Source organism: Cupressus sempervirens, chromosome 10, assembly GCF_028749045.1.
Source record: "Cupressus sempervirens isolate cs-2001-9-10 chromosome 10, ASM2874904v1, whole genome shotgun sequence".
NCBI classification, from domain to species: Eukaryota; Viridiplantae; Streptophyta; class Pinopsida; order Cupressales; family Cupressaceae; genus Cupressus; species Cupressus sempervirens.
The window spans coordinates 255,638,645-255,651,976 of record NC_143127.1 but is presented as its reverse complement, the minus strand read 5'-3'; the positions used below and the strand labels follow the sequence as shown (position 1 = coordinate 255,651,976).

The following is a 13,332-nucleotide window of genomic DNA, read 5'->3' as shown; positions in this document are numbered from 1 at the left end:
AATTTTTATTTTAAAATGTCTTTTTCATCAGCATTTATGATAAAGGTGATTATTTAATTAAAAAGGAATGCGCTCTTTTAATTAAATAAACTTAGGATAAAATGGTCAAACTTTAGGATATAATCAAATAAATGATTATGTGATGATTGGGTCAAAGATTAATGATAAGTTAATTATGCACAGTTGATTTAATGCATAACAAGGTCTAGTATATAGATTAGAAATACTAAAAAAGGGGGCTCATAGTTTACTAGACCAAAATTTGGTGATTACAACCAAGACTAATTATGAACACTTTTTTGCACTGCTGAAACTGTCAATCTAGTATTAAAGTCTCAAGGAAGCAAGGTAGATTTTTAGGTCAAGCATTAAATTTTTATTGATTAGGTGGATTAAGGATGTGCTTAGATATTTGATAAATCAGCGCTCATGTGCATGAATTAGCCTTCTCTTGAGATTTATCCTCATGTTTCCTTTTTCTTCTCACTTTCCTACATCTTTTTTCCCTTTACATAATTGTACTTGTATATTTTGTACAACCATGTAAATGTGTGCAATACCTATAAATAGTTTTTAATAGTTAAAAGTAATTGTAAATAATATAAATAGGGTTAGGAGTTTTGGAAAAGGAAGTTTTGTGCACTTTATAATTTTTCTATACATATGAAGATTCCAACCATTATTAGGGTCCACAAAGTTGATGATTTTAATGGCCATAGTGATAGTGATAGTTAGCCAACTCAACTTGTCTTGGGTCTTAGGCTAGCATATGCATTTAAGAATACCTCGCTTATATTTTGAGATTTTCAACAAAAACTTGATGATCTTCATAAATCTTGTGAAGTTAACCAGTAAACTAGAATGGATTTTTCATTGATAATGAAATCAAGGACTTAAGTTTAACATTTGAATTCTAGTCTTTCATTCCCATTATTAGTATCACTGTATCATTTTGCTTGTAGCTTTGTCCTTTACTTATATGAGATTTTTAAATTTTATGAATGCAACTAGAACCCTTAAAATGAATATAATGCTCTAATGTATTTACAATCACTAACTATGTATGTTTGGAGTTCATTTTTTTTTGTCTTGAGTATTGTTGATGGTTTCACATTTCAAATGATTATAGATATATTCATTTATCTTTCTTGTTCTATTTTTCATGTTTCTTTCTATTTATGTTCTAACCATTCCTAGCAAGAATATCCCCTCATTCATGTCGAAACCTTCCCATAACCAATAGGCCTCTTAACCAAATAGTCACTTGCCCAACTCAGACTTTTCAACATCGTTGTGACCCAACTACCAGGAGCTTCAAAGCTGGAAGAATGCAATCCCCGATAACCTCTTCAAAGTAGAGCTGGCTGGGGCTTTCGCATCTGGTGACATCTCATCTTTGTTAGGCAACCTTTAATAAGGCGACATCAACACATCATTGCACTAATGATTGTGACTTTAAAGTTGTAATTACAATGATCGTTGTCCATAATTGAATGAAATGTACCTGTAGTTGTAAAAAGTAACCAATCACATGATGCCACATCCACTACACGAGTACGGGTACCCATTTTTCATGACAATTGGTCTCACTTTCTCTTAGGGATTAGCTTGGAAACCTTGGCAAAAAGCATCTTGATATTGTATTAGTTTCAATGATGCGACCTTAAACCTTGATTATAAGTAGAGGACTTTCAAATAAATTGTCATAAAAAAATTAGAGTGATTTGAAATTTTCACATAAGATTTTGAAAAATGTAAATTTGAATATGACCCAATTACTAACCCAATTATATTACCTACCAAAATTCATGAAATTTAAAAAACGGAGAAAAAATGCACATTCCAAAGGTGGAAAATTTGTCACACGGAAATCCAACTTTTGAAGGGTTTGACCGGTTATCAACATTCATTTACTTAAGGAAATCATTGTTTTAGACCCAATGGAAATTGTAGAGCACTTTTAAGAGATGGGCCATTAATATATGTCACGTTGATCACATTGAAAATAGATTCAAGCACTTGAAAGGGCCAATTATTTGTGGCACGTGTATCACATTAAGACTATTTTGCTCATGTGGCGCGGGCCACGTTGGAAATATTTGCAATCTATCACGGAATTTGTTGGTCATATGACGTTTGCAATTTAAAAGCTTGCGAAAACGTGGGCCAATATTTGAGTTGTGCCTGTTTTTAATACACGTGACGCAATTCTTAATTATTTATTTATTTACATTTATTGGTGGTGGCTCCGAAAAATGCTGTCTCACATTCTTTTTCAGGAAAACTATTGTATTGATATAGTGTAACGAATAACTGATAAAAGTATTTGTCTGCCTAATAACATTAAAGAATTTTTTGAGAACTTCAATTTTTATAAAGTATAAACTTTTAGCATATATTTTTTAAAATTAAAAAATATTAATGTCAAATATTATTGGCTGTAGCGATAAATAGTAGAAGTGAAAATTCCAAACAAAATTATTTAAAAATATATTTAAACTTTTAGTAGGAAGAAAACTCCAGAAGATTCCAGATGTTTCCACATTAGTGTACATTGGGCCTACAAAATGCTAATTAAACCTCTATATTAGCTTAATTAAATGTATTGTCAGACAAAATTTATTAAAACTCCAACCAGACCGGTTATAAAGACGGGGACTACGGCTTTATTTGCTAAGTTCAAATTAAATAGATTTAATTCTTCTTCTGCGCTTATACTTTTATTATTATTATTATTTTCTATTTTAAAATTAAATAGAGCCATGCAGGCCTGGAATTTGATGGCCGTATTGGCCATTTTTGGACTTTTGAACCGTATATGACAGGTTAAAAAATTGTAAGACTGTATGATTTGATGAGCTATTTTCTGATAGAACTGTCAATATGACAAGTAAAATTATTACTAAACCGTCAATATTTGTTATAGGTAAGTTAGTATTATATTTAATATTATACATAAAAGCAATTTTACAATATGTATAATATATATGTATGATAAATATATATTATTTTATATTAAAGACGTTTCTAATATTTTTCTTCTAATTAGTTATGTTTGTATTTTGGTGAATGTATATTTATATTAATTTAGAATCTTGTTTAAATAAAAAATAATGAATTTTAAAAATTTGTTAAAGTAACTTAGAAACTTGCTTCTTTAGCTGTCACAAAAAAAATGATATGACAGGCAAGGGGGACCATCAAATTCCAAGCCTGAAACCATGTATAAGAAATTTTGAATAAATTAGATATAAGAAAATTACTTCAATCTAAAAAAATTCATTAATTATAGTTCTTTTAAATACTTGTTTTCTATTGTAAGTAGAGTCAACAAATCAAGAGTAACATGAAAACATTTTACTTAGTAGTTTAAAATAACATTTTTGAATTATTTTATTTTACAAAAATGTATTTTAAAATTTTGATTTTATTTTGATTAACTTTATAATAAATAATTAATATTTAATTAAAATAATCAAACTACAATATTTAATTTGCCTTTCAATAATTGAAAGAATTTCATATGAGACACAACTTTAACTATTATATTAAATTTAAATATTATTTATATTTTACTTATAATTTTTTAGGTTATTCTTAACATTTTTTATTTATAGCATTTGACTTTAACATAAGAGTTAAATATTATAATGAATTTTGAACTTTGTATTTTGTTTGTTACGAAGTTTAACTCCATTATTTCAAAATTTTAAATAGTTTAATTTAATTTTTAATATTTTATTTGTTCAAATTTTAAAAATTTGATTTAGTAGCCTATTGGCGCTCAAAATTGTGTTCCCATTTTGAGAATCTATTTCAAAATTTGAGTCAATTCAAGCCCTTTAAATGCCCATAAATGAGATTGTACCCGATTGTACTTGAGAAGCGCAAGAGGTGTTTAATATTTCTAACACCATGCATTCAGCATATCAACTTGTTCCATGCTGATAAAATGCCATTCTGAGTCATTTCGTGAAGTCCCATTTTGAGTAATTGTCAAATCTACATTTTCACTTTAGTGTCAAACAATGACAGGAGGCCATGTTTGCAACTGAATATCTTGCACCCAGAAATGTTTCATGACTTATCGCTTTGGGAGTGTCTACTGTTCATACCTAAGAGTCTATGTTTCAGATTTCGAGTCATTTCGAGTCCGCTTGTTTAGGTTTTGAATCCCTCAAAGTTGGTCTGTTATCAATGTCATGCTCATATGAAATGTTCAAAATTCTGGGAAGCCTTGTTTGACATGCTGTAATTTTGACCCAGTTGATCAAAATGTTGAAATTCCTTTTGTGTTGCATTTTATACGTCAGAGACTTGTTATGTTTCAAGTTTCAGCTTATGACGAATCTGTTTGATCAGTTTTCAAATGTGATTCCAAACACAATTTCCATCTTTTTACTAGTGTCAAATGGAGTGTACCACTATGTTGTCTCTGAAAATACTCCAAGTGTGTCAATTTGTAAGTTATGATGAATCCGTATGCACACTTTTCCAGGTCAATTCCATTTGCAAAAAATGTTTTCTGTCAGTGTTTCCAATTTGCAAAATCTGAGTAACCCACTTTGACTTATTGCCATTTGTGTCCTATTATTCGTCATGAGCCCAAATTGTAGATCCATAATCTCCCCATGACAGAGAGCCAATATCCCAGTTTTCGTGCCCCAAAGTGTCAATTTACCTAGTTTTCGAGGCTGATTTTGAATGTGATTTATGTTTTTTAACATGTTTTCTTGCAGGTAATTTTGAGAGGTCAACTTTGACAGCGAATATCTTTTGACCTCGAATTCATCATGAGACGAGATTTGACAGGGTGTAAGTGTGTGGAACAAAGAGTTAGTGTGCTAGTTTTCAGAGCTCGATCAAGTGTTTTGGTCAATTTTTAAGGTCGGTCAAGGGACCCTCTAGCATTAAATTCACAATTTGCAAAAAAGTGGGTAAATGAGTTTTAATGATCAAATTAATGCTCGAAATCATTTCTAGTGAATATTAAAAGGTTAATGGGCCAGTTTGAGAAGTCAGGTGTTCGAAATTGAAAATTTTTTTAGCCGGACCCACTTTGGAGTCCAACTGATTTCTCCATATTGATAACATGTGAAGGATATTGTTTCAAATGAATACTGATATTTAATGTGAACCAGACAGTTGACTATAATGGAAATGTTCTTCGTTGAAATCATTGAGGGTTCTAAAAACAATGGTGATGATTTTCTTAGCTTGCCAATTCTACAAGGTACCCCTATCAAGAGTTCCATGTCTCACAAGAATTTTGCACAAATGCACTCCTTTTTACCAAGCATGAAATCCTCTGATTCCCAGAGTCTCCCTTTGGGCGGTAGTGCTAATGCTAATTTGGTTGAAGACCAAGAAGAAATTCGGCATAGGCTGTAGGAATTGGAGAGAGAGTTGCTAAGCAACAATGATGACTCAACTATTGCATGCCATTAGCCCTGAACAAAATAGTCACCTAGATTACGAGTGGGTTGTTGGCACCGTGCAGACCCTTCTATCAGACAATGTCATTCTATCAACTCCAACCATCTCAAGTGAATCCCATTGTCATCCTTACATCAAGAAGGAATGTCCAATAGGCCAAACTTGTAGACCTCATGAAGAAAATCAAAAGTAGCCATTTATTTTGCAAATAGAGCCCAAGACATCACCGTTCAGGCACAAATTGGTCAAGGTAATTATCCTTTGAAGCTATTGGTGGAGTATGCAGCTGCCATCTTTGAGACAAATGCTGACCGAGAATCAACCTTAATAAGAAAGTAAAGGAGAATCAACTCAGTTGATGGTGATCCCATGCAATGACTTACTGCTTATATGGTTGAAAGCCTTGTTGCACGACTGGCCCATCAACACAAGGCTCATATAATTTTTTGAAATTAAAAGAAATATCCAGTAGGGTACATTTGTCTGCAGTGCAGTTACTATTTGAAGTATGTCCATACATTAAGTATGGATTAATGGCAGCAAAACACAAAGAAACTCCTCACATTTTAAAGCTTCCATGTAGTCAATGCATGGTTAAGAGACCAAGTTGCTAGTTGAAGATGCCTCGCATCAAAGGAGTTCATGCCAGTGGTTTTTGGAGTAGCAGGGGGAGGCGTTATGACAAAAAACCCACTCCAAAAGACCCTGCACATCAAAACAAAAAGGCCCAGCATTTGATAAGGAAGATAGATGCTAATAGCAATAGCATTTATTGAAGGAGTATAAAGCCGCCCATTAAAAGGGAGCCACACCATAAGGAAAACTAAGAGCAGCTAGCTAAGCAAAACCTGTAGGAAGGAAAATTAAAAACAAAAACTCATGCTGATCAAAAGGACAAGCCACACAAACAAGTTACATTTAATATGCAGAAATCCAATGCCATGAGCAGAGATCCAAGCTCGCAGCCATGCAAAAAGGAAAAAGTCAATTCAAAGCAGCAACCCACGGTTTGAGAAAGAACCTCCACGATAAAGAGGGAAACGTCCATTCAGTAGAAGCGGATTGAAGAGAACTATCCACATGAAAGAAGGGGAGCATTTCCTTCCCACATTAAGGCTATAGGGGACGAGATAAGTAGGAAGTCACAGCTATTGGGGAGTCATCCACACAAAAGACTAGGGTGGCAGTATAAAGAACAAAATTCACCACTGCATTTAGATTGCCCACATGAAGAATGAGGAGGTCGCATCTGCAGAGTTTCCACAGTATAGTAATTGTCCACGACATGGTGATAGACACAGGAAACTAGTGAGCAACCTTTGTCCCACATGTAGCGAGTGTGTGAAACTTTTAGTCTTTAAATACATTCTTACTTAGACTACATTGCGTCTAAGGACACAAGCTTCTTTTAGAAGCTAGGCCACGTTGAGGGGCCTGTGGGTCCAAAGTCAAATCATTTTGATTTGCAAAATGCTTGGCCTAAGCATATGACCGGAGAAAGATTTGAGAAGCCTTACGATGTTACGACCACCCCATATGGTTGGGAAGTGAAGTTGTATTACTTTACGCTACTCCAAAATTGAGTGCCCTCGTAAGAGTGTATGTTTGAAAATAAAAGCTTTTGGTGGTATACTGGTGCCCGTATGGTCGTAAAAGGAAATGTTAAAACATTCAGCCGCTCATAAGAGCGTAAAACAATTTTTCAAGAGTCTCGAGCTTATGTTCACCGTGAGGACATAAAGGCACATAGGCATATGGTCGTAAATGGAAATTTGAAAGGGCTTAATGCTACGAGATGCAATGAAATATCAATATAATATTCATGTGGGCCTGAGCATAAGAACATAAAGAAGATTGATTGCTTCCCCAGGGCTACATGATATGAGAAATATTAATAAAATATCAATATGCATAAAGATGTCAGCACCTGCGAGAACGTAAAGCAATGTTTGGGAATGATGGAAAAATGATTTAATTATTTCAAGTTGTTGTGGCCAATGAAAGATTGACATGTGGCATGACAAGAATGGAGGGATAAGGAGAATTGAAAATAAAATCAAATTCAGAAGTTTCAAATGCACACGATGAAAAATTTGAATAAATTTAGGTGATTTATATAGTCTACCTATATAAAATTTTTAAATTTTTAAATTTTAATGCCAAGCTATAGTCCAGACCTAATTTTTTCAAACTGCTACCAGGGGGTATTTTTGTCTGGAATAGGCACTATAATATACCGTTGGAACCGAAAGAAGCTTAATTTTTCGAATTTGAGGTTAGATTATGCATAGGTCTTCGCTAGTTCATTCTATAAGCAGTTTTGTAATTTCTGGGGCTTTCTCAATAAAATGGACAGAATTCATCATGGGATGTCAAAATCAGTTTGGAGGCAGATATAAAGGTTTGTTGAAGCGTGAATGTGAAGAAAATTGATTTCAAATGGTTTTCTTGGCTTCTAGATGTCATTTTTAAACTGATTTGCACTTTTACCTTGAGTAAAGTTTAGGAATCAAAATCAGTTATTCTTCAAATATCTTAGATATTTTGTTCTTGTAGAGGGCTAATGATGAAGATTTGATTCACTAGTTGAGGGGAGAGATTAAAAGGATGTTTTTAACCTATTGAGAAGGTTTTCTAAGTGGACAAATGTCATGTTTAGATCAGGTCCGAGAATCAACTCTTCTCCTATATCATTCTTCCTTCTTCTTTTTTAGGGGTGTTGATAGTTTTCTCTAGGTAATACCAGCAGGGTTTCAGTGTTCTATTGTGAAACCATTTTCTTCAACATTTTCTCTCTCATATGAATAGTAGTAGGAAGGATAATATAGAAAGTTCAGATCTATTAGGTGATTTCGTGTTTTCATTTCATGCATTTGGTTGTATTGTTTCAAGGAAATTAATACAAAGAGTAGAAGAATTTCATTAGTTTCATTATGATTCTTGTCTCTAGTCTCAGTGAATTGTCAATGTTTTATGATCTTTGAACAAAGAGCTTAGGTCATAGTTGCAGTCTCTTAAGGCTATATGTTGTTTTATTGTTTCTTATGACTCAAGGAGTTATGTAAATGCTTCAGTGAATCAATAGGGTTGCGGGTTTATTGAGAAGGATATCATGTAAGAATGAGGTTTGGATTGAGCACCGATGTTTATTTAAAAGGTAAATAGATAGATCGTATATCTGAATATATACATAAGTATCAGATATCCATATGTATGCATTTGATTCATGGATTTTTCCAATGGTTAAGGCATTGATCGGCTACAGGATCATTAGGTCTTATTGCTGCATATTTGAGGGTTTGTTGAATCCAACATTATTAATCAAACGTGTTTTACCCTTTCATGTTGAAGGACCTAAATGTTTAACCCTCACTCAACTTATGAATTTCCTAGATTTGCAATTTGCTACAGTAGATTTGTGTCATTTCATAAGTTATTAGGAGAAATAAGGGTAAAATCTGCTTAATAGGTTCAGGGCTATGTTTTTGCACTGGCACGGTATCATTTTGAATCTGAGTTCTACCCGCCTAGGTTTAGCAGAGCCTAAAGTAGAAGAAGGGTCAAACCTTATAGTTGGCTCTGTGTCTAAAATGATATGTTGAGAATGGAAGTTAGCTGCCCCTCGATATGTCATATTCTCATGGGGATAATTGAAAACCCTCCAGCATTTTCAACACCAACAAAGCCTACAACACAATAGTAAATTGTGAGTCTCTTATTTAGCATGCTAATGTAATAGGATGAGAGATGAGTTCTTATGAACCACCACTCATCAGTAATGGATCACTGAGTTTGAATTCAAAACTATATAGATAAATTTTTGATCTGTACAAATAATTCTTAAATAGGTACAAAACTAGTCAAATAGCTCCATGAGAATATAAGGTTCAAATAGACAATTGTAATGTATTTGGAGGAATTAAAATGAGAACATTTAGTGTGGAACTATTAATTGTCAAGGATATACATATTATTTAACCTCTATTTTTAAATAAAGTATGTTTTGTAAATAAATATTGAGAACATATATAATATATTATTTTAAGAGTGTTCCAACAATACTATTAATATATGTTGTGGTTGTGTTTAATAGAAAGTGATAGATATTATTTGAAGATGAGATTTTGTATATTATATTAATAATATCAATACAAAGAGGATATAAGCTAACTACTTGTATACTTAATTTGGACATTTGCAGTACTTAAATCATAATGTTAATTATTTCAAAAGTTAGAATTGAAATATATAACATAATTGAATAAAGAAATAGAGTTAGTATTTGCATTTCGTATTACTAGAATCATTTGAAAAAGAAATGGTTATGATTACCATAGATAAGGGATGACTTTAGTGGCAAATATTTACTCTGGCAAATATTAAGTATCCAAACAAATAAATGGAGTGGTAAGATCATCATGACTTTACAATTTTTTATTCAAATGCAATTCAATTTGCCATCATTGTCATTGACCATTTTAATTTCATAAAGATTTTGTCAATAGATTCTTTATTTTTTTCCAAAATGCTTCATTTAATATTTTGGTTTGAAATTTCCAATGTCTGTCTTAATTAATGACCATATTGGTCAATCTTTGGTCAAAGTCCAAGGTTAGGGAAAAGTTGTATATAATATTGACATCCATATCTCTATTTTAGAGACTTTCTATGAAACCTTTTGTCCATCAAAATTTTAGCTCAATATATATTTGATAAAAGACACAAGTCCTTAGCTTTAAAGAATTTAATGTTTGACCTAAAATAAAATTTATACATTTGATTTGGGATCATCCAAATGTTACAAATATATTAGGCTTATATATGTCAAATGCTGTAAAATTAACACACAATGTCTTACTAAATATTAAAAGCCATTTGAACTTTTGGGGGCACTACCTCTAGAAGTTGGGGTGCTACCCCAAATGGTTGTTGAATAATTTGAGAGTAAATTGCAATGATAAAAGTAACGAAAACTTAACCTTCAATTTTGATTGTTGATTATAATCCATATAGTAATAATGGTGGAATGAGGTTAATTTGGTACCCCTCTTTCCAGGGGTTTCTTAAAGTTATTTGTACCATAGATGTGTGTTAAGTATGAAACATTTGACTCCCTTAAAAGAACGTATATGTATAGAGATGTACCATTTCATTAGGTATCTAAAGAATAGGTTTAGGATTTATTTTTTTTACATCATATATTTTTAAGTATAACGTATCTTTATGATTGATAAGTGACTTTATTTTTCATTGTAACTTAGTTACAAAGGACCTAGTAGTTGAGCATAGCAGCTTATTTGACAAGTCTCTTCTATTTATGACTAAGATTTTTAGGTCATATCACACATATGATGCCAAATCAACATGCATTTTGCTAGTGTCCAAAGCATATCCAAAAAATAAGATCAATGACTATTCAAAAGAGACACCTGTTCTTGTATGAGGCATCACATTCTTCCTTGTTTTTTTCCAATCGAAGATACATTTCTTTCAATCATGACTACCATATCAACTTTAAAAGACAATTTCTGATACAAAATTGTCAAAAAAATAGACATTAAATCAATAAATTATATATTACATTAACATATAAAATCAACAACTCCTGTCACAGCTGTTAAAATGTCTCTGGATACAAATTATTTTCCCTCTAAACAACTAAACAACTAAATCAAAGGGAAATCCTTAAACTTTCGAACATTCTGTATTTAATGCTGCTTCAAAACCGTAGTTTGCTGCAGCTTTCAAAATAATTCGTTTCACTACCTCGCTTTCAATTGCTGTCCTAAATTTCTTCATCTACACAATATAAAAGAATCCAAGCTGTGAGAAACTTACAAATAGCCCATCAAATTAAACAAAACGCTAGAGATCTCAGGATTTTCAGTACCTTAATCATGGCTGTTTTGATAATCTGGCCGTCAAATGACATGAGATTGGCATTTTGAAAATCCAGGTGAAGGGATTCAAGAGCTTTCGTCAGGTCAATAAGCACACCTGGCCCTTTCTCGCCGTAGATCTGTATGTGAAATACGCTTTCCTCCACCTTGGCAACATCCAGCTGAAATCATACATATTGTAGACGGAACTCTTTAGATAATGCACTGGAAATGGATCACTTTGTTCATCGAATAACACAAATATGAAAAATGAGAAAGAGAAAGGGGGAAAAAGAAAAGTCCGCTTACTTGGAGAATTATTTTTCGCCCTGGTTTGTTTAGGCGGCTACTAGTGCTACTCATTTCAAAGGAGGCAAATTCAAGATCAACATCAGCCACCACTGAACTTCCGTCAACAAACGGAGAATCTTTGCGCATGACGTCGGATTCAAGCTGTGAGATCTCTGCCTGAATGTCCTTCACTCGTTTCTGCAAGTCCTGCACATAGCTGATTGCGTCCCCTACTATTGACGCCTTATCCATCTAAGCACAAAAATCACAAACTTTAAATTAGATCTCTAGATTCTATATTTCCAATATTTCATGAACATGAAATGCATCAAAACAAATCTGTAAAGCGAAAAAGTTGTATTCTAACTTTTGAAATTTATAATCCTTCTCAGTCAAAATGAAGTACATTAAAGCAAATCTGTAAACCTTTACGATAGAGTTGTATTTAAATCCTCGACATTTGACATCATTCTCTGTGATCATTTTTCAGGCAGATTTACTGTAGGATGTACTTATTACCAGGTTTGAAAATATTTGTGTAAAGGTAATGAACAGTTATTATTGTATACTCTTACATCATCTTCTAAAGAATATTTGAAATCAAAAAGTTGCAGTTACAGTCCGTATCATTTATAAACATTCAAAACTTCCCTCTGAAGTTTATTCGTATAACTTTCCCAAGTTTAGCAAAGATTCTCCTCTCATATGAGACAACAAAATGAACAAGACGTTTAAAATCTCATTTTATAAAACTAGACATAATCGTCCAAAAACTTTTAAAATTTCAAAAATTTCTGGACTTTAAAAACCTAATGCCTATAATGACATACCTTGGTAATTTTAGGAACAAGAGAGCGCAGAACATAAAGCCTCTCATTCAGGCGGCCGCGCCGTCTTCTCTCGGAGATCAAAGTCCTGCACTCGGAAGGAGTAGATTGCCTCGATTTAACGGATCCTATATCTTCCTCATTCAAATGCCCTGAATCTTCCGAAGAATATCCAGATTTGACCATATCTCCACTGCTTTTGCCTCCCTGGGGACTCGTATCGAAGCCATTGTAGGCATGCTGCCATTGAGCAAGCTCCGAGGGAGTAGTAATGGCGGAGTCCTCAAGATTTGGCTTTGCAAGGAAGTCGTGAGAAGACCACAAGTTGTCGGGGGGAAAGCAGGTCCAACCGTTGAGATCTGTGAAGAGAAGAGCATCATCTTCTTCCATGGATGCCACCGTTCCATTGAAATCCAGAAATGAGTTGTTATTCTTTTCTCGTGATCCGTCGATCTCCATTGATGTGATTCTGAAAATGGATTGAGAGGTAAGGTTTCCTTTCAGATGTGAATTGAATGCAACTCACCAAGAGAATATTTTGATGTGATTTTTGCTGCTTTGCCCACGGATTCAATGAACTTGTGGGATAAAGCATCCCTCTCTACAACAAATCAGTTTTTTATATATTTATCTTATTTTACCTGCTTCCATTTGTCTTATTTTTCTTAGGCACAGGTTTTATGGAAGGAGCTTCCTAAAATAGAGCTGCTTGAAGAAATATTTTAAAGGTAGTGGTTCCTTAAATTATTATTTTTGATGAATAATCAATTTCTATTAATAAATAATGTACTAAGATTACAATTTAAAAAAAGGCCAGGGGATACAAGATCACCCCGCTAGAATTCACACGGTTGAAGCCAAAAACATTAACTATTCATTAAAAGAAAAACATATAAAGC

The 13,332-nt window shown here is 33.1% G+C and overlaps 1 protein-coding gene across 1 annotated transcript; it reads right to left on the bottom strand.

The window, feature by feature from the left end:
- Positions 1-10,988: 10,988 nt before the first annotated feature.
- LOC149533597 (transcription factor FER-LIKE IRON DEFICIENCY-INDUCED TRANSCRIPTION FACTOR-like) lies at positions 10,989-13,034 on the bottom strand. The gene is made up of 4 exons (XM_089805631.1): positions 12,437-13,034; positions 11,625-11,858; positions 11,327-11,497; positions 10,989-11,235 (listed from the first exon to the last, which is right to left on the bottom strand). The coding sequence occupies exons 1-4, from the start codon at positions 12,890-12,892 to the stop codon at positions 11,122-11,124; spliced, it is 975 nt and encodes a 324-aa protein (XP_089661757.1). The 5' UTR covers positions 12,893-13,034; the 3' UTR covers positions 10,989-11,121.
- Positions 13,035-13,332: the final 298 nt, after the last annotated feature.

Bases quoted from the DNA above. Each gene is read 5' to 3' on its own strand.
- LOC149533597 (XM_089805631.1), bottom strand. From the start codon at position 12,892: ATGGAGATCGACGGATCACGAGAAAAGAATAACAACTCATTTCTGGAT. The intron at 11,859-12,436 runs GTATGTCATTAT...TTTTGTGCTTAG, and splicing joins TTGTTCCTAAAATTACCAAG to ATGGATAAGGCGTCAATAGT. The intron at 11,236-11,326 runs GTACTGAAAATC...TATATTGTGTAG, and splicing joins TCAAAACAGCCATGATTAAG to ATGAAGAAATTTAGGACAGC.